This window comes from Anopheles marshallii, chromosome 2, assembly GCF_943734725.1.
Source record: "Anopheles marshallii chromosome 2, idAnoMarsDA_429_01, whole genome shotgun sequence".
Classification (NCBI taxonomy): domain Eukaryota; kingdom Metazoa; phylum Arthropoda; class Insecta; order Diptera; family Culicidae; genus Anopheles; species Anopheles marshallii.
In genome coordinates, this window is record NC_071326.1 from 82,372,916 (window position 1) to 82,397,919 (window position 25,004).

The 25,004-nt window shown below is 44.3% G+C and overlaps 2 protein-coding genes across 2 annotated transcripts; one reads left to right on the forward strand and one right to left on the reverse strand.

The window, feature by feature from the left end:
• Window positions 1-85: 85 nt before the first annotated feature.
• On the reverse strand, window positions 86-4,795 carry LOC128709637 (protein flightless-1). Its single transcript, XM_053804641.1, has 6 exons — window positions 4,733-4,795; window positions 3,946-4,295; window positions 1,002-3,884; window positions 770-920; window positions 285-563; window positions 86-220 (listed from the first exon to the last, which is right to left on the reverse strand). Exons 1-6 carry the CDS (start codon window positions 4,793-4,795, stop codon window positions 86-88), a joined length of 3,861 nt encoding a protein of 1,286 aa, XP_053660616.1.
• Window positions 4,796-6,677: 1,882 nt separating this feature from the next.
• On the forward strand, window positions 6,678-24,518 carry LOC128707845 (SH3 domain-binding protein 5 homolog). Its single transcript, XM_053802804.1, has 5 exons — window positions 6,678-6,743; window positions 12,727-12,789; window positions 18,080-18,376; window positions 19,277-19,360; window positions 23,445-24,518. Exons 1-5 carry the CDS (start codon window positions 6,678-6,680, stop codon window positions 24,516-24,518), a joined length of 1,584 nt encoding a protein of 527 aa, XP_053658779.1.
• Window positions 24,519-25,004: the final 486 nt, after the last annotated feature.

Below are 25,004 nucleotides of genomic sequence, written 5' to 3' on the forward strand. Positions count from 1 at the left end.
GTGCGTTTTGCGCGATTTTGTTTTTTACAATTTACACGTACTCCCCGAAGAATCACCCACGGCATTGTCACGACCACGACGCTACTTACTCCGGTGGCTTTTTGTGTGCACTCCACCCATGGAAGCACTTGGTGAAACGTTTCGATTCCTTATTTTTCAGCGTAAGGAATAGCTTCCGCGGTCGTTCGGGTTGTTTGATGCGCATATGCTGAATGTAAACCTAAAATACAAAAAAAGAAATGTGTGTTTAACTGAACTTAAACGCACCATATCGTCGTTCCTACCTGGGCAGATTTGTATGCCAGTTTGATTTCCACCTCGCTGCAACGCGATCCCAGCCAAAGGAACACCTGTTCCCCGTTGTCCAGTATCATGATGTCGTCGTCCGCCAGATCGTCCTGGCAAAAGTCGGAACACTTTTCCGCCACCGTGAAGTAACCTTTCTCGTTCGAGCAACGGAACAGACGAGTAAAGTTCATGTACTCCGCATCCGTGTCGTACGGTTTGCGCCCACCTAGTGCAACCCAGAAGAAGTTTTCTGGCTCTTCACCTTCGTGTAGAATCTGTAATATAAGGAAGGAATAATGATACACAATTATGTTTCTTACAAAAAAAAAAAAACAAAAGATCTAAAGCAATAGGAATGAAGACAATCAGAAATATAGTTCTAGTAGGGAAATTTCTGAGACCTTGAACACCAAGAAAATGCAAATATGCTGCAGACTATATATCTCGCCTTAAAGAGAAACCTGAAAACAACGGTTCGTACCTGTAAGCTAACCCACGGGTTGTTAAACATATCCTCCGCAATTTCCTGTATCAGTCTCGATTCTTCGCCCGTTGTTTTGGATCCCATCCACACATACACGATACCCGACTCGGAATCATCATCCGTTTCGAACGGAACGAAAAGAATAAAGCTGTAAGGAGTAAAATTGTTAGTGAGTACTATACGATCCCAATTGGAATTAAATCCATTCCAATCCCAGAATGATGCTCACCAGAAGGCCGAATTCAGCACGGTTGCTTCCGGCTTGATCTGAATCAAACGCGTACACAGTGCACTTCCGTTCGATCGTAGGTGGTAGAACTCTACCGGTAGTTTACCTTCAGGCGTACGCAACCGTTCCTTGCGTCTGCCATTTTTAATCACAAACTTCCCCTTAAAGTGTGACATAAACTTCAAATTTTCCTGCTGCTGATGTATCCGTACCACCTCCAGCTCTTCGCCGAACATGGATTTAAACTTCTTCTGCAGCGTAAAGGTAAACGTTAGCCAACCCATATTGCCCGCTTCTCGACCCTGCCAGAAGTACACGACGCACTGGATCTCTTCCGCCGGTGTCGCTACCGGATCGAGCTGTTTCATCTTGACCGGAGCCGTGGTACCTTCGTTTGCCCCATTCGCGGCAGCTCCCGAATCGGCTTCATCTTCATCACCATCCGCATCATCATCATCGTCCACCGGCAAGCAATAGCGGCAAAGAAACACATAACATTCGCCGGTATAGAACACACCGAGCTCTTCCTCCGGCAGGCGGACAAACTTTTTGTTCTCCAGCACAAACGGTTCCATCACGTCCAGATCGTAGTTCCAGTCCTCGGCCAGCTGGGCCGCTTCCATCGGTGTCATTGCCGGTTGGCGGGGCATAAACAGCGCGGCCAGATCCGCCTTCGTTTGCTGCTGTTTGGCCCACTGCGTTAGATCCGCACCGGTACGGGCAACCGATTGAGCCGTGCGGGTAAAATCCACCGCAATAATCTCTTCCCAGCCGGTAAATTTCGATTTAAACACTTGCGTTTCGGTGCCCTCCTGTACGCGCGTTATCATCGCATAGTCCGGCCGATCGATCATGCTGAAAAGTTCCTGAGAAAGTTTGATGGCCGCAGCCCGCACGAGACGTGTTGATTTTTTACCAAACCACACGAACAAATCCAGGTAACAGTCCAGGATGTACACATTCTTGCTCGCGAGTATTGTGTGCGTAAGCGTTTTGTTACTACCGCCACCGGGGAGTTCAACCTGTGGCAGCTCCAGATAGCCCATGCCGAGCTGGATCTGATAAAGGCGCGGCGGTACCGGGACAAAGTCCGGATCGACATGCGATTGGTTCAGGTGTTCCGCATCTTCGTCCTGTGGTCCCTGTCCGTCGGCGAATCCAAGCGCGCGCCAAAAGTCTAAACTTTCCTGCTTCTGATACTCCTGATAGATTTCGGCCTTATTCTTCCGTTCGTGCTTGTTTATCTTCTCGGCCGTAAAGCGGGCTTTCGATTTCAGTGTGTTCTTCGACCGTGTGCCATACCACACGAATATATTCAGCCCCGTGTCGAGCAGGAACACATAACCCGGATCAAGCGACTTGTAACTAACCGGGACCGGTTCTAGGTGAATGTTTGGACCAGCATCATGCACCCGGTACAACCGCACAATGTAAACCGCATTTTCGATCGTATAGAATCCGGTCGGTGTACGGCCTCCCTCAATGTACGTTACATCCGTATCAAACAGTGCCAAAAACTCATCCGACTCATCACCCTGCTCTTCGCGGATCGTGCGACACCGGGCCCCGAGGTAGTTGCGAAGATTGACTGCATGTATTGCAGAACAGGCCCGCTTATCCAACGTCGCTTTCGTACCGATCCAGAAGTAAATTTCCCACGACAGTTGGCCACTGTCGTCGTGGGACGTTTTCAGCACGATATAACAATCACCCTCGTAAAACTTCCCATGTGCCGCTTCCTCGATTTTGTTGGGCAGAAAGTTTTCAATCTCCCACACCGTTAGACCCGGGTACTGGCCGTCTTCGTCTTCGAAAATTTCCGAATAGTCAACCGGTGGCTTTTCGAGCGTTTCGTCCCAACGCTTCGGTTTTAAATTTTCCACCTTTTCCTCCCCGAACCCAAGCCCGTTGTTTTTCTCCTTCGCAATGTCCTGCATGCCTTTGAGAATTTTGGCCGAATCTTGATTGTCGGACGAATCGTTGCGTGCACCGCGCCTTAGCCGTAGTTTACGCGCAATTGGATCCTTTCCCGCGTTGGCCGCCCCTTGGACCTGGGCCGGAACGTTCGCGCCCGCCAATCGTAGCTGAGTTTGAAGCGAAAAATCTATATTATAGTAGGCCAAACCATCACCGCGCTGCGCTTCGATCGGTTTCGGTGGCATCACCAACTCGGGATTGTTTCGCAGATCCAGCTGTTCCATATCGGTCAGCAGATGGATAGCTTCGGGCAGTGTGATCAGTTTGTTCGAGCTAAGATTTAGCTTCTTTAGCGAGCCACAGCCGCGGCACAATCCTTCCGGGACCATTTCTAGCTCATTGTTCGAGGCAGAAAACACTTCCAACGCGCTGAGTTTACCAATGCTGGACGGGATTCCTTCAAAGTTGAGTAAATTATCGTTCACGTACAACCGACGTAACTCTTGCAGCTTACACAACGTTGCCGGAAGGGCGGTTAGCTTGTTACGCGAAAGGTTTAACGTTTCCAGCTTGGTCAGATTCTCGATCATGGGCGATAGTTCCTCGAGTACGTTATCGTTCAGGTTGAGGCGCTTTAGATTGGCAAGATTATACAGAGCACTCGGTACCTTGGACAGTGCATTCTGAGACAGGTCCAGCTCTTGCAGGTTGGAAAGACTGTCGAGTGAGGCCGGAAAGTTGTTAATCGTACGCTGCGTGTTTCGCATCTGCAGGCAAACCAAGCTCTGCAGGGAAGGTAGTTGCCGTAGCTGAAACAACTCGAGCGGATTGTCGTTCAGTATGAGCGTCTGAAGGTTGGACAAACGGCGCGTTTGGGGTGGTAACGTTTCCAGCTTATTGTTGGACAGATCGAGAAACAGCAGATCGGTAAGATTGATGAATAGCGACGGTGGAATGGATTCAATCCTAAAAAATAAGAAAGGCGAAAATCAACATTTTTCCGTATTCTTTCAATAACACCACTTACTGATTGTTGCTCAAGTTCAGTACGAGAAGTGCTTTCGCTTTCTCCAAACCTTCCGGCACTTCCTTGAGGCGATTGTGCGATAGATCGAGCGTGGTCAACTCTTCCAGCTCGAACAAATCCGACGGAATTGCGTGACTTTTCAGTTTGTTGCGCCGAACGTTCAGGGACCGTAAGCAGCCGAGTTCGCTCAGCTGGCCGAACAACTTTTCCAACTGATTGTTCTTCATCGAAAGATGTTCCAGCTTCACCAGTTTGCCCATCTCGTCCGGTATCGTATCCATGCCGGTACGGTCCAGCTTGAGCCACTGGACCCCGGACATGTGTTTGATGTTTTTCGGAAATTTTTCATCCTAAAAGTAAAAAAGGAGGTTTACGTACATATTATACTCAATATGTCCCTGCACCACAAAACCCCTCTCAAAGGCTTGGCACGATCCCGCGATAGCTATTTCATAAGCACGACAAACATGACAAACATTTAACCCTACGTACGATTATCGCTAGTTATCGTAGTACGTACGGCTCTTTGACACGGTACCTGCGGTGTCTCTTGCGCCTTACACCCGGTCAGGACGAAAATAGATTTCAATGGTATGTTGTATTACTGTAACCAGTAAAGAGGACGTTCTGGTATGTGGAAGTATGTCACCGTCGGCGGAAGTATTACGACCACCGAGTGTTTTTGTAGTGAAATTAAAGCAACAAACTACATCACAATAATAAAGAATGCGATAAATGAGGTACAGTAGTTCACATAGTTGCAAGCAATATCACTCCGTCTACTTACGCTGAAGTCATTGTTCGTGAAATCTATTCCACGCACGAACGGCAAGACACCTGTAGTGCTCATGGTGTTTCCCTTTTTGTTTTAGGTCTCCCCGTTTTTCACGGTGCACGGTGCTGCCAACGACCCGCCCGATACGATATTTCTGTAGCTTTTTTTCTTCTTCTGTGGGTTCGTGTTTCTGGTATTTCTGTTTTGGAAGGGGAACCCCAGCGTTGATCGTTCTGTTTTCACGTATTTTAGATGATCCTTCCTGAACTTAATGTACCGCAAAGTAGAACATTTCTTTTACGGTTTCTGTCGTCCAGCCAACAGCGCCAATAGGGGCGGTTACTTCGGTGTAAAATCCTGTTAAATGTTCACTTTAATTCTGCACCTCACGAAAACAGTGTTTAGTGTTTTTTTTTTAATTTGGTTCGAAGAATGAATGACAGCACCAAAAGACAACCACTGGCTGACAGTGGTGCATGCCCAGTGCGCAACAATGACAGTTTTCGGAAGATTCGAAAAACAGGGTGAGAGTGTGTGGATCAAACGGAAATCTCAAACAGAACAAAGTTTGCAAACAAAAGCAACAAAAACAAACCTTTGTACGAAAAATTTCAACAGACATCAACCTCATGGCTTAATTCCAAACATACGATTACAATACGAATAAACTTTACTGCTGGACTTCCAACTTGCACCTCAGCTGTCAGTTAGACCATTTTGATGAGACCACCGCCTACTGCGTGCATTTGACAGTCAGGAACCGACCGTTCCGCGAATCGACTCGTTGAAAAGGTCTTTCAGCAGCGTTCATTGTGTCACAACTGTTCGGACGTGTGTGTGGTGTCGTCTTCTCAACGGGGTCGATTGTGCGAAAGATGCAGTAATCGAAGTGTATGTTTTTCGTATTGAATGAAGTGTTCTTGTTTTAGTTTTATATCATATTGTGCGCTGGTAAAGCGACTGCAACAATACCCTCCAAAGCCCAACGCCTGGTGTCGTGTTGTCAAGGGTGTGTAACCGTGCTGGGGTGGGTGTTTGTGCGTAATAACATTGCTATTCCGCCTGTGCACTTCCTTGTTGTTGAGGGAAAAAATATTGTGTTGTGTTTATTTCCGTTTGTTTGCTTCGTTTCTGGCGACTGATAACGGTTGATGATTTGTCATGTTATCTGGGTATGGGATAGGATCGTCGTGAAATCGCTAGTAGAATGGTCGCATGACGCACCTTTTCTTTGTGCGTATACGGTAAAAACGTGTAACAAAAAAATCTCATCTCCTCCTTTCCAAACCCAACACGACCGTCGCGAGAGTCAACTCCGTCCCGCCTGCCATAGGAATGTGTTAGTTTTAGGTCTTCGTTCAGCTCGTGCTGTGTTGTGGATGGAATGAAGGAAAGAGAGGGCGAGCTTGTAAAGAAGGAAAGAGAACGGTGCAGTGGAAAATGAAAAATAAAACCATTTTCTGTGTTGTTCGATAATTTCGGTGCTATTTTTAAAGCCATCATCCCACACGTTGCTGGTGATTCCGTATTTTATCTGGGTGTTTCTGATTCACAGGAAAGTGTGCCCGTGTGCCCGCACTAGCATCCCTGCTGAGAAGATGGGCTTATAATAGCAATACCACCAACCGTAAGAAGAATAGTGTTTACACGTGCCCGAACGTTCGTCACCGCGAGAAGAGGTCACCTCAGAAAAAAAAGGAAATAATTAAGGTGTCCTCCGCTCGCTGTTCGCTGTTCTCGGTGTTTTGCGCGGTGCCCTTGTGTGGTTTGGTTTGCATCCCTACGCACCATCATACAGTAGGCTGTGGAAGTATACCGCAGTTGCTGTGTGGTGTGTATGTGCGCAGAAAAGGAAAAATTACGCACACAGCATCGCATCGCATCGGGCGCTGCGTACAAATCATTGAATTGTTAAACAAATTACAAAGAATCAAAGTGACTGGGGGAAACCATCGCCATGGCTACGTCCAACAAGGAGATGGAAGAGACGGAAGATAACACTGAACTCGATCCAAGGATCCAGGTAAGAAAGAATCCATTCGTCAATACCACCATACTGCACGTGCCACTGACAAGCGTCCCGCTCCTGTGACGTCTTCCAACGTCAACAAAAACAAAACAAACCTACCCCAAGTGCTCACCCCTTTTCAAGTGGGGTGGAATTATGTCACTCAACAGGGAATTTAGGTCTTACCCAGTACTTGAAATTCTTAATAGTAGAGTGAAAATACCAGCGAACTGTTGTTGCTCTGAAGGGCGTTTTAACGGTTGGGATTTTAACCTCCCACAAGGGGAGCACGACTAGCAACAAGACACGGTCAGTCACCGTCTCAACGAAGCATCACTTGACTTCCCTGCGGTGCGATAAGATAATCGGTTTACTGATAAAATTTATGTCCTTTAATGTGCGAGACGTAATCGATCAAACTGGTGAGCGTCTATCAGCACTGTTTGACGTACACGGAGCTGGTCTTCCGGTTGGGTTTTTTCTCTCTCTTGTTTATCCCGGGTGGGTGGGGTTGTCTTATCAAAAAAAACATTAACAAAAAGGGGATTTAAATTTGCCAAAAAATAATTCTTATTTATGGGGTTAGTATCACCTAATACCCGTGGATTGTTGCTAAATGCACTAGAGAAACCAGGTGAAAATTATTGCTGGAGGTGGATAGACAAAACCCAAAGAATAGTACAGGAATACCAGTGGAAAGCTGTGAAATTTTCTTTATCGGCAGAACAACCTCAAGAGGTCTGCCACTTCTGGCAGGTTTTACTTAATCTACTTTACTTACCCGTTGCTGGATAGTTAGTCTCGTTCGGGGAATGGACCGGATGGGATTTTGGACCGTTCTTGTTGAGTGAAGATCGGCGCAAGTTTACTTGAGGAAGGTTAAAGAAAATCTTACGGAAAACTCACGGAAAACCTCTACGTATCCTATGAAAACCTGCGGAGTCTCATGTAAAACTGCGAAAACTCAAGATCTCTTAAAGAAGACTGGCTCAGAAACTTGTGGGAAGTTCTTGGAAAAGCTGCTAGAAAACTTTGCGAATATCCTTGAAAAAATGCGGAATAATCTCAGAAATGCTGGGGTAAAATTCCTTGGAAACGGTCGTTGATCCATGTTAGAATCACGACTACAATCGTTAATAATCAATCGTCGCAACTAACAAGGAAAATGGATAAATCCTGGTTAATCTGGGATATTGGTGTTGCTCGAGAGAAGATCTATGCAGTTCGGAGCATTCTGGAGCACTAATTGTAGTAATCCGGAGCAATCCGCTATCAACTCCGGTTTGATATTCATTCGCTTGCTCCGTTTCCTTATCCATTAACTTCAGAGTCCGGAGCCCGTGGCACTGTGGATTGGTGTTTGGAAGCGAATCCAATTGTTGTAGCACCGAAATCGAATTGAGTTCATACATATTGTCGTTTATTAATCGTCAACGGAACCCCCAGCAGTCCCATCGTGCATTTGAACATCTTCTTACCTTGAACATAAACCTTAAATTGAGTTTATAGTTGTGTGACCATCTTCTCTAGCCTTACCCTATCAAACGTTAGTCGACAAAGTAAAGTAAAGTTTACATCCATCGACACTCCGGAACGTGAAAGTTTCTCTAGCGTGAGGCGTCAATATTTGCTTTTCTTCCATTAAACGCCATCGACTCGACCGATGCATTGCAGTTGCCAATCGTTAAACGGACAGTCTCTCGGTGTGTGAGTGTGTTGCCACATTAAACATTATTAATTAAATGAAGTAACAATTGCAAGTCTTAAAATGGTTCGCTTTGCTTGCGAGCTGACATTGGTTACGTCGCCATGTGATGATGACTCATCCTGCTCCAAAACTCCGCTCACCGCGCTCTGTGGGGTGTGAAAAAACCCCACACTTTCGGCCCAAGGTTTGGCCCATCGCCCGTCGCGAAACATTTCCTTTCGGGGCGATACATTTTCCTGTGAAGTTTGTTATCTTGGTCGTACACGATCGCTGGGGAGATGTTATCTTTGGCCCGCAATCCGGAATCTGCAGCACAAATGGTGGATAATGATGGTGGTGGTTGTCGGTCCCGTTAAGAGCAAATGGCGTCGGCCAAAAAGGGCGAACTGACGGATGTTGTTGGGCACGCCGTCGTACCTGGGCGAAGCGACGACACTGAATGGCAAAAGACCATACTCAACCGTTCGGTTCGGTCATGATCATCTGGGTTTTGGGTTTGCAAAGGGTTAAGCTAAGAACAAGACAACGGCAAAGAAACCAATAGCCCCCCTACCAGTAAAACCGTAAAAACCCATCCCTGGTGCTGCGGATGGCTAGTATTTCTTGTGGAATCACCATCTGAGGCAGTCTTTTTTCTTGTTGTTAAACCGAAAGAAAGGAACGAAGGGAAGTTTCCCCCGTCAAGCCTCTTTCCGGGGGAGGGCAGGTTACTGGGAAGCGGGAGGAAGGTTTTGTTACTACGTTCTGGTCCCATCCTCGCGAACCGGTTTCAGTGCAGCTTGTTGTTGTTGTTGCGGTGGCAGTGGCCGTCCATCGCCACACAACGAAGATCAATCTGCCAGCATGAATGGCTCGAAGACGCATGATGGCAACTTTGGGCACCTTCTCTCAGCAAGCATCTTCGTTTTTTTTTGCTTTTCATCGTTGCTTCTTTCCAGCGATAAACTTGCACATGTTTTAATGTCGAAATTTCCCCTACCCACCGCCACGCATCCCCCCCCCCCCTCCCCTCCCTCTCATCACCAAATCGTACCCACTCAAAGGCCACCGGTCGACATGCGGCTTTTTACGGTGTGGCTACATCCTCCATGGGTGGATCGGCCGAACCGAGCGAGATGAGCCTCCCATCCACGTCAGACCATGCCTGGGAACGTCGGCAGCAGTGACGCCGCGGCTGCTAATAACAAATGACGCCGAGCGCGCACCACCATCAGCTCTCTCCCTCGTACCGAATGCGCCGCCAGCAAGCACGATTCACCGCGAGCACGTTCGGAATGGCCATACCACACAGAAAAAGGTGTCTTTTTGAGGCCTGCAGCTGCGTAAAAGCATCTAATCAAATGTAAATGGGTGTCTGGTGGTGAAGCGGAAGGAGGGGACATGTGTGTGTGTGTGGCACGATCAACGGATGTAATGTGCGCGATGCTGCGGGTTTGCATTGATGGATACAATTGGAAAATTTCGGTGTGGATTCCAGCCCGGACAAATGAAATGACTATTTATGAGTGTACCAAACACTTGCTGATCAGAGCAACACATAACAAGGGAAGGTTTTTGTTTTGGTAATGTTTAAATTTAAAGTATTTTTGAATTGTAGTTCGCGACATTTTCGTAATGACCAAACATCGTTTGTTAGCTTAGCTTTGACGATTTGTTTTGGATGCTTTTGAATATACACTTGAACTAATTGAAACAATAAATGAATCTCCTACTTGTATTTCTCTCTTGTAGGTATGCAAATAATTACTTCTCATTTAATGATCTAATTAGCGAAATTGCTCTCGTGGTAAATATTCAACTTCAGTTTATTAGTTAAATACCAGAGCTTCAGTCTAGCGCAGAACAACCGTTTCAAATTATGTGGTTAAACAATAGTATCATAGTTAAGGAATGACTTCTACATAACAATTCTTTAGACTGACTACAAATTACCATTGCTCCAGCTTTTGATCTAAAAAAAATAAATATCGTCAAAAACGCTCAAACGATAGTTCTAGTGTTAATCCAACATTATACAGTGCGTAACAAAATCAAGGAGCAATTCCTTTTTCAAAATCACAAATGAAAGTCGCTGAGATCGATTTAAATTGGCGTTGTGCTTAATGAACCTTTTAAGCAGCGTCATCCATATTAATCTTTAGTGAGAAGTCATTCGAATCAGAAATCGACTCCCAAAAGATTCATGAATCCTCAAAGCCCCTTGGAGGCTCAAAACGAATCGTTAGTTGGTGTCCAATACTTCCAAAAGGAAAAAAAGGGAAAAATGCGGAAAGGGGGGAACTGGGTGCTCATGATCACATTTTACATCTGATGCTGATAAGCTCCTTGGAGAGGACCGGAATACGATGCCTCAAAGACTTGATTTTTTAATTTTGTTTAAAGATTCATTCACATTTATAAATCTGAATGAAATTAATCCAACACTACTTTAAATGCTGTTAGAAGCCGTTTAAAAGATATGTATATTTTTTATGATGGCATCTGTTTTATGATGTATTAGTGGATATCAATCTATTACAGGGTTCCGCATTCGATAGGATGGAATGAACACATTTTGCTATAAACGTTAATGTTAACGTATAATTTTTGAAATTTATGATAAATCTCAAGAATTCACATCGTTTAGCGAGACTGAAAATAGGCATTAGGAGGCACTTTCTTATTATTTGTGTTTATTTATTTATTTTCATTTTATTCTCAATAAGGATGTGTCTTACTATTTTTATGTTACGGACTGTGTTTCGGTATCTATGAATTAAGTTGTTCAAAGTTTAATTTTAGTACAAAAGTAGCTAGTAGCATTAATAGCATTGCGCATTTGGGGTGGCCCGGTAGTGTATTGGTAGCGGCGCCGGTCTTCACACGACCGTACTGGTCCAAAATCCCATCCGGGCCGATCCCCCGTGCGCAGGGCTGACTATCTAGCTTTGGATAAATCAAGTCAAAAAAGTCAGTAAACAACCTCCTAATGTTGTTTTGCCGATAAAGAAGAAAAACATTGGAAATCTCGGTCGGTGGTCAGCACCGGTACCAATCCTTCTCCAATCCAAACTGGTTGAATGGCCACAGACGGATAAATGAAGTCCAGGAAAAAAACCAGAATTGGCAGACTTTTTGACCCCAGGGTCCGAATAGGTTACAGGAACTGATTAATTATTATATTTTTTTTTTGAAGTTTTGATTTTAAAAAGTTTGCAAAAAAAAATTTAATTATTCAAAGTGCAATGATTCTTCGTACGTATAGCAATGATGATGTAAAAAAGCTGTTTTTTTATCTTCAAAATTATAAATTACACACAACATGTTACACTGTTATCGCTACCTAAACCATAGTGCTGCAACAGGAACTGAACTTTGTGTTTGCCTTCTTTCTACATTATCACACTTACCAACTCACTGCCCATACCTTATCATCCGATCACTGTTCCCCATTTGCGGTGTGTTGCTTGATATTAGTCACGCAGGTTGAAAGTGTGCGTACGGCGAACCCAATCATGTGACGCTTATCACTTTATGCAACACAAAAAAAACCAAACAAAACAAATACAAAACCCTACTGCTGCACGCTTGTTGCAAAATTTCCACTCTGCCTAGCCACTTCAATAGCAAATAGTAAGCGTTCACGTGCGGTTTTTTTTGTTGTTATTATTATATTCCCTACAATATCTTTACCACTAGCGCAACGGTTCAGTTTAGTTTCTTTAGCTGCAGTGACAAGTAACGCACAGCGTTCCGGTACACAATGTCGGCAATGATTAGTGATCCGATGTTGGTGGTAGGTTGAAAAGGGTGATCGATACCTGAGCTGTAGTAATGTTTGGTCCACTTAGGTATTGTTACAACGAAGCGTTAATGTAACAGTGTTAACCTAGCGATCACGCCGAAGGAGAGCAAAACCTTGCGACGGACCCGTCGTTTTTTTTATCCAACTTTTGTCAATCTGTCGTTCGAACCGGATGGGTCATTGCGCTAGCGAAGGTGTGGACAGGACTTTCCGACCGATTGTGCTAGTGAAATTGCTTCATCCCATCGATCGATCGTGAAAAAGTGAAAATGGTGCGCACAAGGCTAATGCTGCCTTGCCAGGGCCTCGACGAAGCTGTAATCCAATCAGCAATTGGCACGAAGCCACATGGAAATGCCCCCCCCCCCCCAGCTACTCCCCTTCCTCCACCCCCTTTTGCAGTTATTTGTTCGTAATTTGTCAAACGGATGCCAATTAAAAGTACTTAAACCATGACATGTACTGTGCTAATACACTGGTGTGTTGTGTGCTTTATTCCATTCCAGATCGAGCTCGAGAATCTCAACACGGCAACGGATGATATTAACAAGCTCGAGATTGAATTAGAGGTAAGTAACTGGGCGCGATTCTGCTTCACGATAAAAGGCCATGCTTCTGAAGGTAGTTAGGCGCAAGTGGCGCAAAACAACCAAAACAAATACACTCGTGGAAAATTGTATGTTTCCCGGTCTTCTATTCACCCTTGAAGGATGGAACCACCAATCGTTTGTTGGCGTGAAGTTTGGTTGGGCAGTTCGGTCTAATGTTTGATTTAATGGTCGTCCGCATGACCATTAGCACCGGTACTGGCTACTGGCCCCAGGTCAAACGGGGGGGCAAAAGTGTCTACAGTTCCTCTCCAGCCGGTTCGTACCGGGTCTGGTCCTTGGATGCCGACGCCATTAATTCAAGGAGTCAAGGCCGCACGTTGGGTGACCGTCTGCCGATGACGTACTTTACTATTTTTATCTCTGCCAGCTTTTGCGTAAGTGCAATGGAAGGATATGCTTCATATGCTCTGTTTTGTTTTGTTTTTTTCGCCAAGGTCGTTATATACGATTGCCAAGGTTATACGAGAGCGCTGTGAAAATTTCCTTTTAGAATTTTGTATCATTTAAGTTTTTTATCGTACTTTAATATCTGGAATAAACATAACTAATTAGGGATATTAAGTTTTAATACTTTCGAAATATTGTTTTTAATTTTAAATTCATAACTTTTTTTCTAATGTTCATTTTTTTAAGCCACATTGCTATGTAGAAACTTGTTTTAAGGTTTTATTTCGTATTCTATTTCTCTAACGATGGCATACACAAATTTCAATCACATTGCATTGGAAGGCAATTAAATTACGTTCATGCACACGATAGCCCTTGAGATGTACGACAAAAAGACAACCAAACACAAACATACCGTGTGATAAGTGGAAAACGGTGCTAATCGAATGCTAATCGGTGAGTAAAAAGGCCACCATCTCATTGGCCCATTTTTTTTTCTACCGACACATTCAACACCAACTCAAGATGCACTTGCAATGCCTTTGTCATTATGCAGCTGGTGCTCTGTGTACCGGGTTGTGCTTGTGCCATTGTAAGCGTTATTTGCTACGTGTGGCAATAAGCTATCATGAGCACATATGAGTTTGTGATGGGTTTTTTATAATTATCCGGTATAAACACCACACAATTTTAGTATTTTATATATTTTCATATCTGATTAAGTGATTATCGAATGAAAATTATACCCAAATCATAGCCACGGAACCCCTGACAAGGTCCTCATTTATTAAACTATAATTTTTTATACTATATTTGTATACATTTTCAGTACAGGAATGTATATAATACTGAATTGTTAATTTTGAACATAATTTTCGAGTATTTTGCGCACTGCTTGCCAATTTGACTGAAAACGAGCATCCCGAACAAGAGGCGTTACACAGCGTTACAGTGTACGTTACACTTGCACTGTCAATGGTTTTCGTAGCGGCTTGTTGTTTTACGATCGGTATGTGATTGTGGTCGCTAATACATCGATATTATAAACATTGCTAATTTGTTAATCATGGGTAAAAAATATTAAAACTTCACAAACACTAATCAATAAACAAACAATCCCAATCCCATAAACCCCCACATCCGTTCCAGTGCGCGTGTACTTGCAACGCAAGTGCAGAATGACGCATAACTAAACGATCGCTGCACGTTTTGCTTGCCTTTTTTCTATGAGATTAAATGTCAGTTACGTGTGCACTTGGTACCGTGGGAAGCTGCGAGCTGGTTCCCAGCTTCTCCCTGACCTCCTAAGACGACACGGCCCGTATTTTCCCCCCCGGCGGTCGGTATTCCCCCTTCGGTGGTGGTGGTACTCGCTGCATCATGTGGAAAATGTGGTTTTGTACATCGTCAATAGCAAATGGCACATTTAACGATACACTACACGTCGATTCTTCCTTTCAAACAAGCGGTCACCTCTTATCCTCCCGTGTGTTGCTGGTGAGCTGATACACTTTTTCTTCCCACGAAAAAGGTGTGTGTATGTGTGGGGGGTAACAAGGCAAACAAAAAAACCGCATGTCATATGCATTTATGCGCAGTGTTGTTCCGCACCACGATTAGCATATGCAGCTCCTCAACACTGGCCGTGGCCTTTTTGCCAGTTGCACGAAACTCGAGCCGATTCCGGAATGAATCGTGGTTAAGCTCCAGATAGTGTGTGGCAGGTGAACTGTCGACCACCCGTCTTCACATTTGTGGTTTGGTTTCTCTTCCTGTCTTGTGTGTGTGTGTGTTTGGGTGGTGTACTTTTGCCAAGATTGTATGAATATTTCATGCACCTTGGTGCTTCATTTTTACATAAGCGTTACTCGTGGGAATTCGAGCACACTGGAATTGATTAAATTTCCTCGCTGTGCATCGGATGTTGGTGACATCCGACTGAATAATTGCATGAAGCTGGTATAGGTTGTTCGATTTCTACCCTCTCGTAGCCTCAGAACCTAGAAGAACAACCTTGTTCATCCTTTGTTTTGGCCACCTTCCCCCTCCCGAGGTTACGTAAGGTAACAGAAGAATGTTTTAATAGTGCGTTAGGCAGGACACTAACAAGCCGGTTTTTTGGTGTATCCCCATTGTCCAACGTGTAACGTATGATATTTATATCCACCTTTGGTCGGATAATGGAAATCGATCGAAATATCCGTTTGTGTCCTTTCATGCTTTCTTTTGCATGCCCTCCACCTTTTGGATGACCAAAGCGGTGACAATCGATTATTGTTGCGTGCTGCAATGCTGTAAAGTTTTGCCATAGAACTGCAGCATTGTGGCAACCAATTGCTTTCCATTTTGTTTTTGGTCACATATTAATGTCACGAACAAAGTTAAGTCGAGTACGAACTTAAATGCTTTGTATGAAGATAATGTTTCTCCTTTAATGACAATTGAACAAGTTCTATACAACTTTACATACTAAGTGACTACAAATTAGATAATTTATTAAAACCAATTAAAACAGAAAGGGCAACACTTTGTGTTTGTCCATTTGAGATGGGAATTCCCAATGGAAATTACGTTGTGTAAATCCCTCGTTCCTTCTTTTGTCGTGTATGGAAGTTTTGTGGTGGTTTGTACTTTAACTTACGTTGGTGTTCGTTGGAAAAAAAATTCTTCTTTTCGAACATGAATTCTTCAACCCCTTTATTTGTTTTATTCTGGTAAAACATCCCCCCTCTATGGGTGGATTAGCTATGGATCCATTAATTTAGAGTAAAATCCAACTTTTTCTAGAGTTGATTAGTCCAACCTCGGATTTACTCGAGATTGAGTGGGATTTTGTAGTGATTCTGCCGTTTGGAACCACAAGCTTCGCTACCAAATGCACCGCCGTAATGATGTAATGCTATATATTGTCCATGTCTTAGTTAACCACAAGAATTAATGGAAATCTATTAGAAACCTCGAGGAGACCCTCAATTCTGTATTCGAATACTATGAAAACCCCCAGTAACGTTTTCGAAAAATTTTACATAAAATTAGTCAAAAATTTCGAAAACGGGCGAAACTCGTTGGAAAACTCGTCAATGGAAAAATGCTGCAGAATCTTTGGAAAATTTGTAGCTAGAAAACCTCTGGAAAATTGATAACAATTAATTTGAAAATCGATTAAAAACCCATGAAATACTGCTAAGTAATTAATACTGCGTAATTAAGTAATAAGTAATTAATACTAATGTGTAGTAAATACTGCTAAGACTCCGAAGTAATCCGGAGTCAAATCCAGAATCGGCTCCAGAGTAATCCGCGTTGAAAATAGGAGTCAATTCTGGAGTAATCCGGATATAAAACCGAAGTCGACTCCAGAGTAAACTGGAGTAATGCGGAATCGAACCCAGAGCATTCCGGTGTCAAATCCGGAATCGAATCCGAATTAATCCGGAGTCGAATCCGAAGTGATCCGAAATCGACTCCGGTGTATTCGTTAGTCAAATGCGGAGTCGACGTTCGGGTTTTCGACTGCGGTAGTCGAAGTGGATTTATGCAACGACTCCGCAACACTGTTACCCATGTGAGAGGCTTGATGATATTCAATTTGCCCACTATCTTTTAATGGCCAAGTGTCCTGCAGCGGACGACACGTTCCAGACGAGATTAACCTACAAGCCGACGAACGTGTCGTTCAGCCAAGCATCACGGATTGGACTGTTTAATCGATTGAAGTTTCTCTTATTTCTTAATGAATTGTTGTAATATCTTGCGTTATAAGGGAATTTGTTTGCCAGATTACGTTAATAATTAGTATAATATAATAATAATATAAGAAGCAGGTTGTTTTGAACGCCTTTTTCAACTATACGCCTAGTTATAAAAACACCTAAACGTCCATATACGACATTTCTCCAAAGGGCTACTGTGGATCGAAATGTCGTTCCCATTATTTACACCCTCTCCCCAGTGTGTTTGTAGCCCCCCCCCCCCCTGGATGATAAATCCAACCTGGCAAGTGTGACTGTAACTCACACGCAATAGCAGCTCAGCAAAAGTTACCCTTTTTCGTGCCCCTTTCATCTCTGCATAGCCGTAGTGTGAGGTTCCTTCCCAAACGACCATACTTAATTGAAGGCATTATGTTTTACCTGCTTCCACCGTCAGCCATTCGGTGAAGCATAACTCGCGGTCATGGAACCTTAGCACGAGGGGGGAGCGAAAAATAAAGACCGGAAATAGTTACGGACGGAACGGTTTGCAGCTGGTGCCAAAGCGAAGGGCGTTGGTGCATTTCTTTTGGTGCAAATCATAGAATGGCGAAGGTGCAAAATGCCAAAGGGTAGGGTCGCCCTACATGTTGTTTGTTGGGAGTAAAGGAAGCTCGTAAAACGGGCTGCATGTGTGTTTTTTAGGTGTGTAAAACTATTCAGAAAGCAAAACAATTTGGCCTTTCTTTTCGGTTTAGGTTGATGTTGAAGAAAAATAGACAAGTTTTTATTGCAAATTTGCGTAAACAGAATCTTCTAAAATTCAATTAAAGCATGTCTTAAATTTCATTACGTGTGTGTGTGTCGTTTAATTCCCGCGACGTACGTACGTCTGACACGGATAATAGGAGAGCTTCCGTCACAACGATACTAAATCAAAGTGTAGCACTAACAGCGAAACATTGCACCGTACGCCTTATGAATGGTACCCATGTGTAGGACACAAAATTTGGAATTTAATTATCGTTTAATCCTGAAAACAAAATCTGCCCTGCCAATCCCGGCCATCCGGATGGTGTACCGCTTGCTGCTCTGTACGATTACTTTCACCCGCTATGCTAATTCTCGTTCTTTCTCTCTCTCTCATCCTCACAAAAAAAAAAAAACAGGAAGCCAACTCCACGTTTCGGATACTGATGAACGAATCGACCCGCCGGCTGAAGCTGTCGTCGAAAAAGCTCGGCAGCTGCATCGAGAAAGCCCGCCCGTACTACGAGTCGCTCGAGAAGGCGAAGGTGGCCCAGCTGGAATGTCAGGCGGCAACGTTAAAGTATCAGCGAGCGAACGAGATCCATGCGGCGGCGAAGGAGACGGTAGCGTTGGCGGAACAGCGCTTCATGAGCAACTCGCACGAATGGCAGTTCGATAATGCCTGGCAGGAGATGTTAAACCACGCTACGATAAAGGTACACTGGGACCGAAGACTTGCCGGGTAGCGAATCTCGATGTTCTAATCGCGCAGGGGAAGCGATTCGGATATGCGGATAACTGTGCCTATAAACGCATTGCATTTATTGCAATTGCATGAAAACATCATGTTGGAATCGGTGTAGTTGTAAATCTAGCTTCAGATTGGCCTTAGAGCGGTGAATAGTGAATGATATAGCTTAGTAAAGAGAGGATTATAGTACTGGCCAGTCCAGCTCAGTTAGTTTCATTTTTATAGTCGGTGCAAGAGGCACCTGTCAATATGAGCTTTTCCTATTGTTTTGTCTTGATATTGGACCGTTCAATTTGACCTTGTCTATAAAAACCAACCAGATCGGTGATCGGTGTTTCGTCGAGGTGTAAAACGATTGCGAACAATAGTTAAAAGTCTTAAAACTGCGACCAACCAACACCGCCACCAGCGCTGTATAAAGCGATTCCAATTTCGGGTTGGTTGGAATTTCTTCCCTTGTTTAAAACCGGGTGGGGACCGTCAACCCCCGGTGTGGTTAGGTTAGCAATATAAAACAATTTGCAGACGAGACGTGCCTCGGTTGAGTTTGATTTGCTTGGAATATTTGCTAGGCGTTTTCGGTAGGACGTGTAGCGCATTTTAAACAATCACTAGAAACCGCAGTAGGCACAGAAGGCAAGAGCGTTTTAATTATGTATGGCCAGTACGGTTGAACGTAATTGGTCGTCCCACTCGTTTATATAGCAAGAAACCGAAAATTGTCGCAATAGTTTAGCGAACGTTTAGCGAACGGTTAGCAGAGTATAGCGGCACAAATAAGCGGCCCTAGTTTGTCGGTTATGTTCTGGCGTAGGGTGACCAAACCACTGTTTGCTAATTAAATCATTTTGCCCTTTGCTTTTAGGTTATGGATGCAGAGAAACAAAAGGCTGAAAGTGGTGCTGAACATCAGAAGAAGGCAAAGGTGTTTGAGGAGGCAGAAAAGAAAGTAAGTATATATGGAGGGAAGTCTTTTAGAGGGCATAGTTCCATTTATTGATAAGCTTTAAAGAAAATATTGTTTTTTTTTCGTAGGTTTTAAAAACCTTGCATAAAGTACAGCAACACTTGTTTGCCCCCAATTATAGCGTTTGCAGCGGTGCTGTTTGAAACATCAATTTTAGCTACTTCACTTATCACCTAATTTTAGCCTAATCCGTCACGTGTTTTGGGTCGATGTTTTTTGGGTGGTGATATTTATTTTTATTTCTAGGCCACGCACACTTCCTCGTGTCGTGCTTCACTAAACCAAAAGCCCTAGCGAAAACAAACATTGCACCACCACACCCGTCGTCCTCGTCAGTTAATCTTCGACTTTGCCACCGAACGGGTGCACACATTTCGTCAAATGCACACCCCGTAACGTCCGATTTGCTTCACGACACGGTGTTGTGCACGTGAGCGTCCAAACGTGCTTGGTGGTAATGTTTCGTGTTTCGTACATCCCCGGGGCCGGGGATGGAAAGCATACCGCTGCAGCAAGAGCGACCACCGGTGTTGCTTTTCACCGGTGTATATCTTTTGCAAGCACAAGACGTGTGTGTATGTTTCGCTTACAAGCCTTTCGTACGAAAGGCACGGCCAAAAGCAGATCTTCGCCAAAATGATCGAAATAGATCGATACGCCTTGTGCGTGTGATAGTCATTTACATCGGTGCATATATTGGCTGGCATTGCAACGCACCACGGGTTGGCTTCACGAACGCACGTTCCGTGTGTTTGCGGCTTGAGTATTTTTGTGCTACATCGGCTCAAGCGGTGGCCTCTCTTTCACATGGCTTTGCCAGTACGTACTGCAATGCCGGGACGACATAACGACTTCAGTGTACCAAAACCGCTCGCAACCACGCTGGATTGCTTTCTTCGCCTTTCGACGCATGCATCTGGTGCAAGATTCCATGGTTCGCGATTCGCCCACTACACCACCATGCGGCGTTAAGCTGCTCCCCGGTGTGCAAGAGTGAAAGTGATTTTCGTTAAAAACGCCCCACCAACTTAAAATACTGCTTGCTGTGTGTATTGGGTGTTCGATATCTGCTTTCCGTTTGTTCACTTTCCACGACCTCGTCCGGGCGTCTTCCGGGGTGGCGTGATACCGAGACGTCTCAAACAGGGCTGAATTGAAAAGGGCACGAACTCGGTTGGTGGTTCGATGGGCTCTGAACCATTGTTATTAAACTCTTTGTGATTTTTTACATTCATCCAGGGCAGTAGATTATGGCTTATTTTAAAGATTTTAGGCGATAAAAAGGCACCCAAAGGCACTAAAAAACCTCAAATTAAATGGAAGTCCAATTAAATGGAAGAAGTTGATGGAGCTTACATCTTGGTCTTACATTACCGCCCAATGATGAAGTTCATGACATTATACAATTGTTTTGTTTCTTATTAACTCATCGTTTATGAATGAGATTGAGTTTTTGCACAAAAAATGCTAGGTTATTATCGAAGTTTAGAGCTTTTAGCTTAGTGTTACATTTGTTTTTGGTTTACTTTTATGATGTATTTCTTGGATATCATTAAATAATTTAATTTTCATCATTTTATGTGCTATAACTTACTGTTTAATTGTTAGCAATTAACGTGTTTTAAGGTATTTGTTGAGAGGCTATTATGTTTAAACTATAAACTAAACATTTTACTTTTATTGTGTGTTGTTGATTTATTTACGATTCATTTTTGTCATAATGCAAATTACCATTTCCCAGCATCATTCGTGATGTTCTGGTTTGTCGCATTCTATTCGGTTTGTGTCTTGGGTTAGTTTCGCCTGAAAGTATGCAATCATAAATTTTGGTATTCATTTTAATAATCCAATATTTACTTTTAGGCTTCGGTTTTGGTAATTTTTCTGTACACTATTAGTTGTGTCCGTGTCTCCACACGGTAATTGGTGTCCATCTGTGCCAAGCGGTTGAATGTGACACATTTTTTCGAAAAAAACGAGTTTTTGGTAGCAACGTCGAACAACGCGATAACCTGCCCTTTATCAAAAGCGTTACCGTGCCAGGTGCGAAGTGAACTGTATTCCTTTTCTGTTTTTTTGCTGACGAGCTGGTTTGCACATTGTTTCAAATATGACATATTACACCCAACTCATGCACGGGGAACACATATGTAGTGTTGCACGGGGGGAAGTCCAGGTTTTCTAATTAAAAATTCCCCAACACCAGCAGTGTCTATGCTATAACCGTTTGCAGTCGATTGGTGGTGCGATTTGCATCAACCCCTAGAAGGGGCAAAGGCAGAGAGAGAAAGAGAGAGGGGAGAGTGTGAAGGGTCGAGTGTTGTGTGTCACGGTTGGAGTACTTTAAATGCCGTTGCACCACCACCACCAACTGTACCATCATCCATCGCTGTTTTGAGAGCTAGTTTGATGCGTCGTACCGTATTTCTTTTCGCACTGAAATAGATGCCATTATACATTCAAATCAATTCAGTTCTAACTATGGTAACTTATGCGTCTTAGTTTACGGAAGCCGTTTCGCTTCAGCCTGCCACCGTCGGGCTTCATCCTTCGCACCGGGAACACAATGGTACGCGGGCGGATGAAGTAATTATGCTTAGGAAACGAGAGATAGCGTTCCATCTCGCTGCGTTTGCGATGCATTCAGTGACCGTTACAAATTGAAATAATTATTTTCTAAATATGTAAAAACGGCTGTAATGGAATGCGCATTGAAGAAATGCGTTTGATTATTTAAGTAGTTTTTTTTAATGTAAGTTTTGAGTTTGCTGGTAATGTTTCATTAATGAGAGCCTATTTTTGGAGTTGTTTGCATTGAAATTTACTTCAAAAATGTAACGTTTAATTTTTTTTTAATCTTTTGCTCACCGCCCAAGAGCTAAACATTATTTTATTTCCATACAAAATTATTATACTACAAGTATAATAATCCCCTTTCTGTCGAACCAGCAGCAACAATGACTGTTTTCCTCCCAAAAAGACTTGTTGTTTGTTGACTGTTAACGGAAAATAGTCTATTTTTCTCTAATTTTCTTCCCCGTTACCACGGGTGCGCTACCGTGCGAAGGCCCCTCGCTTGCCTCGGGAGCGCAATGTGATGGAAACTGGTAATTGGTCCGGAAAAAAACCTTACCGTACTTTCTTCCTTCTTTAGACGCGGTGTTAAGAGCATGGAGACAAACCCATACCGGTGGAACCGCTCCGGGGCGTCGTTTGTTGTGCAACTTGCAAAAGTGGATGGAAAGTACTTCGACGACGACAGCGGCACGAATCAGCGATTCGCAATGCGCAAAGCGGTGATGCAGTGATTTTTAAACCTTCAAACAAATTGAGGAAAACATTCACTAAATGGCGCTTCGAAACATCTTGCTGCATAGGAGACGAACTACCGTTTGGGAAAAATGGGTGGAAAATGGGAAAGTTTCCTATAACACCACTGGCATGACAATGGAATTGGATGCCGTTTTTTTCGGTGGCCCAAACCGTTTGGCGGTTATCGAAATGTGTTACCGAACATTGGTGTGGTGGGATCGTTTTCGGGTGGACGGAAAGACGGAACATCGATCACACAATGGCGCCGCACAAAGCCGGTTCCGGTGGAAAAGGAGGGAAAGACCTTGTGCATGTATTGAATATGCGTGCGGTAAGCGGTGAAAATCAAATTTTCTTCCTCTGTTGTTGACACGTAACGCGGGGTGGGTAGGCCTTCACGGAGCCGGCTGGAGAGCAACAGTTACGTAACGCGATTTTAAAGGGCCTTTCGGGGGACTCGTTTCCAATTGCAAACCATCTTTATTTCCCCTTTGCCACAACTGTCACAACGGGGAATTCTTCGACGGGAGAATATCTGGTATTCAGCGCAATAATCTATTGCACATGGAGTCAATGATATCAAAATGCCATACGCCATAGCTTGCCATTTGATAACTCAGCAATAAATTGATGAATTTCGTATTCCAGTGTTCAGTTTGGTTACTGATAGCCGTCTCCGGCTCTTTAGAAAACCACAGTCGTATACACATAATAATATTTATGTTAATAACATCCTTTTCCTTCTACTTTTTAGGTACAACAACTGGAGGAACGGTACCGGAGAAGTATACAGAAATCGCGCCCATACTTCGACGAGAAGCAACTCTGCCAGGAACAGCTGGAGGCACAGAAGGGTCGCATACAGCAGCTCGAACAACAAATCCAAGCGGCCAAGAGCGCATACAGTACGGCGCTCCGGAATCTGGAAAAGATTAGCGAAGAAATCCACGAACAGCGTGGCGACCTTAGCCAGGCCGCACCATCCGGTCCCCGGGAACCGGGTGTCGGGGCCGAGCTAGCCAACATTTTGCCCACCACAACGAAGCCCGCACCGTGCAAGGATCGGTTCCCGTACAGCAGCACCATGCCGGACATATCGAGCGAGCTGGACAAGTGTGAGATCCGTTCGGTTGGTAGTGCGTCGGTCGCAACCAGTTCGGCTGTTAGCGAAAAGGACCCATCGGAGGAGGACGACTACTCCGGCATGACGCTACACGAAGATGACGATCCGTCTGCAGTTGCGCACGATGATGATCTGCATCTGGAGCTGTTGCGGCAGAAGGTACGCACGTTGGCGGTACGGCCGGTCGAAGGTGGAGATGGTCAGCAGCAGGAGCAGGACGTGTGGGAACACGAGCTAAATGCCACGGTCGATAAGCTCGACCATCTGATGATGTTGCGCGAGTGCTCGCGTAGCAGCACCTTGAGCGGATCGGGTGTCGCCGGTGGGTCTGCGGCCAGCGAAAACGGTGCAACGTTCCGTAGTTTACCAACTACGCCGAAGCATCACCAGCAGCAGCAAAATTATCATCATATTCACCAGCAGCATCAACAACAACCTCCGATTGGCCGAGGCGTATCCCTTTCGCCGGTTGATTCACCGGCACACGAGCAGCACACGATCAAAATGTTCAAAAAGCTCGATCCCCTACCGTTGGCCAACGTTTCGATGTACGCGCTTCCAACGTATCTTAGTGCGGCCACGAATGGTAGTCCCCATGCCGGGAACAGCTTGCTCACCCCAATCTCTGCCACCTCGCCGGGCGATATGGGTGACCTGAGCGAGGCTGGACTGAACACGAAGCTAAAGCGTAAGATGTCCATGTAAACCTTACCCCCTGTTTGGTGGTCGGTTAGGAGTGATTAGCAATAGTATTAGTATAGTAGCGTTTAGTCTTTTTAAGACCGGGAGGGAGGCCATACCGTGGCCTTTCGCTTTCCTTCCCTCCATGATGGGGTGCAGCTCGATTAGATTTTATTTCTATTTTCTTTGCGTTTACCACTTAAAATTCGGCGTAGTGTTTAAGTATAGAGAACATACATATATTATAAAAGAGGAAAAAAGAAACGATCTAACGATTTACCTAGAAAGCGAGCTTGAGCTACGTCTCCTGCTTATATGTTGTAGTGTTGAAAGGATTTAGTAGAAGCAGAAGGGTAGATGCTAAAGTTTTAACGTTTTAAAATGATTCACCAGAAACACAGTACACTAAGAGCGAAAAAGATGTATGATGAGCAAGCGAATAGAACACAAGCGTACCGTACGGATCTTCCTTCCCAGAGATAGCGTAGATATGTTATAAAAATTCGCGTT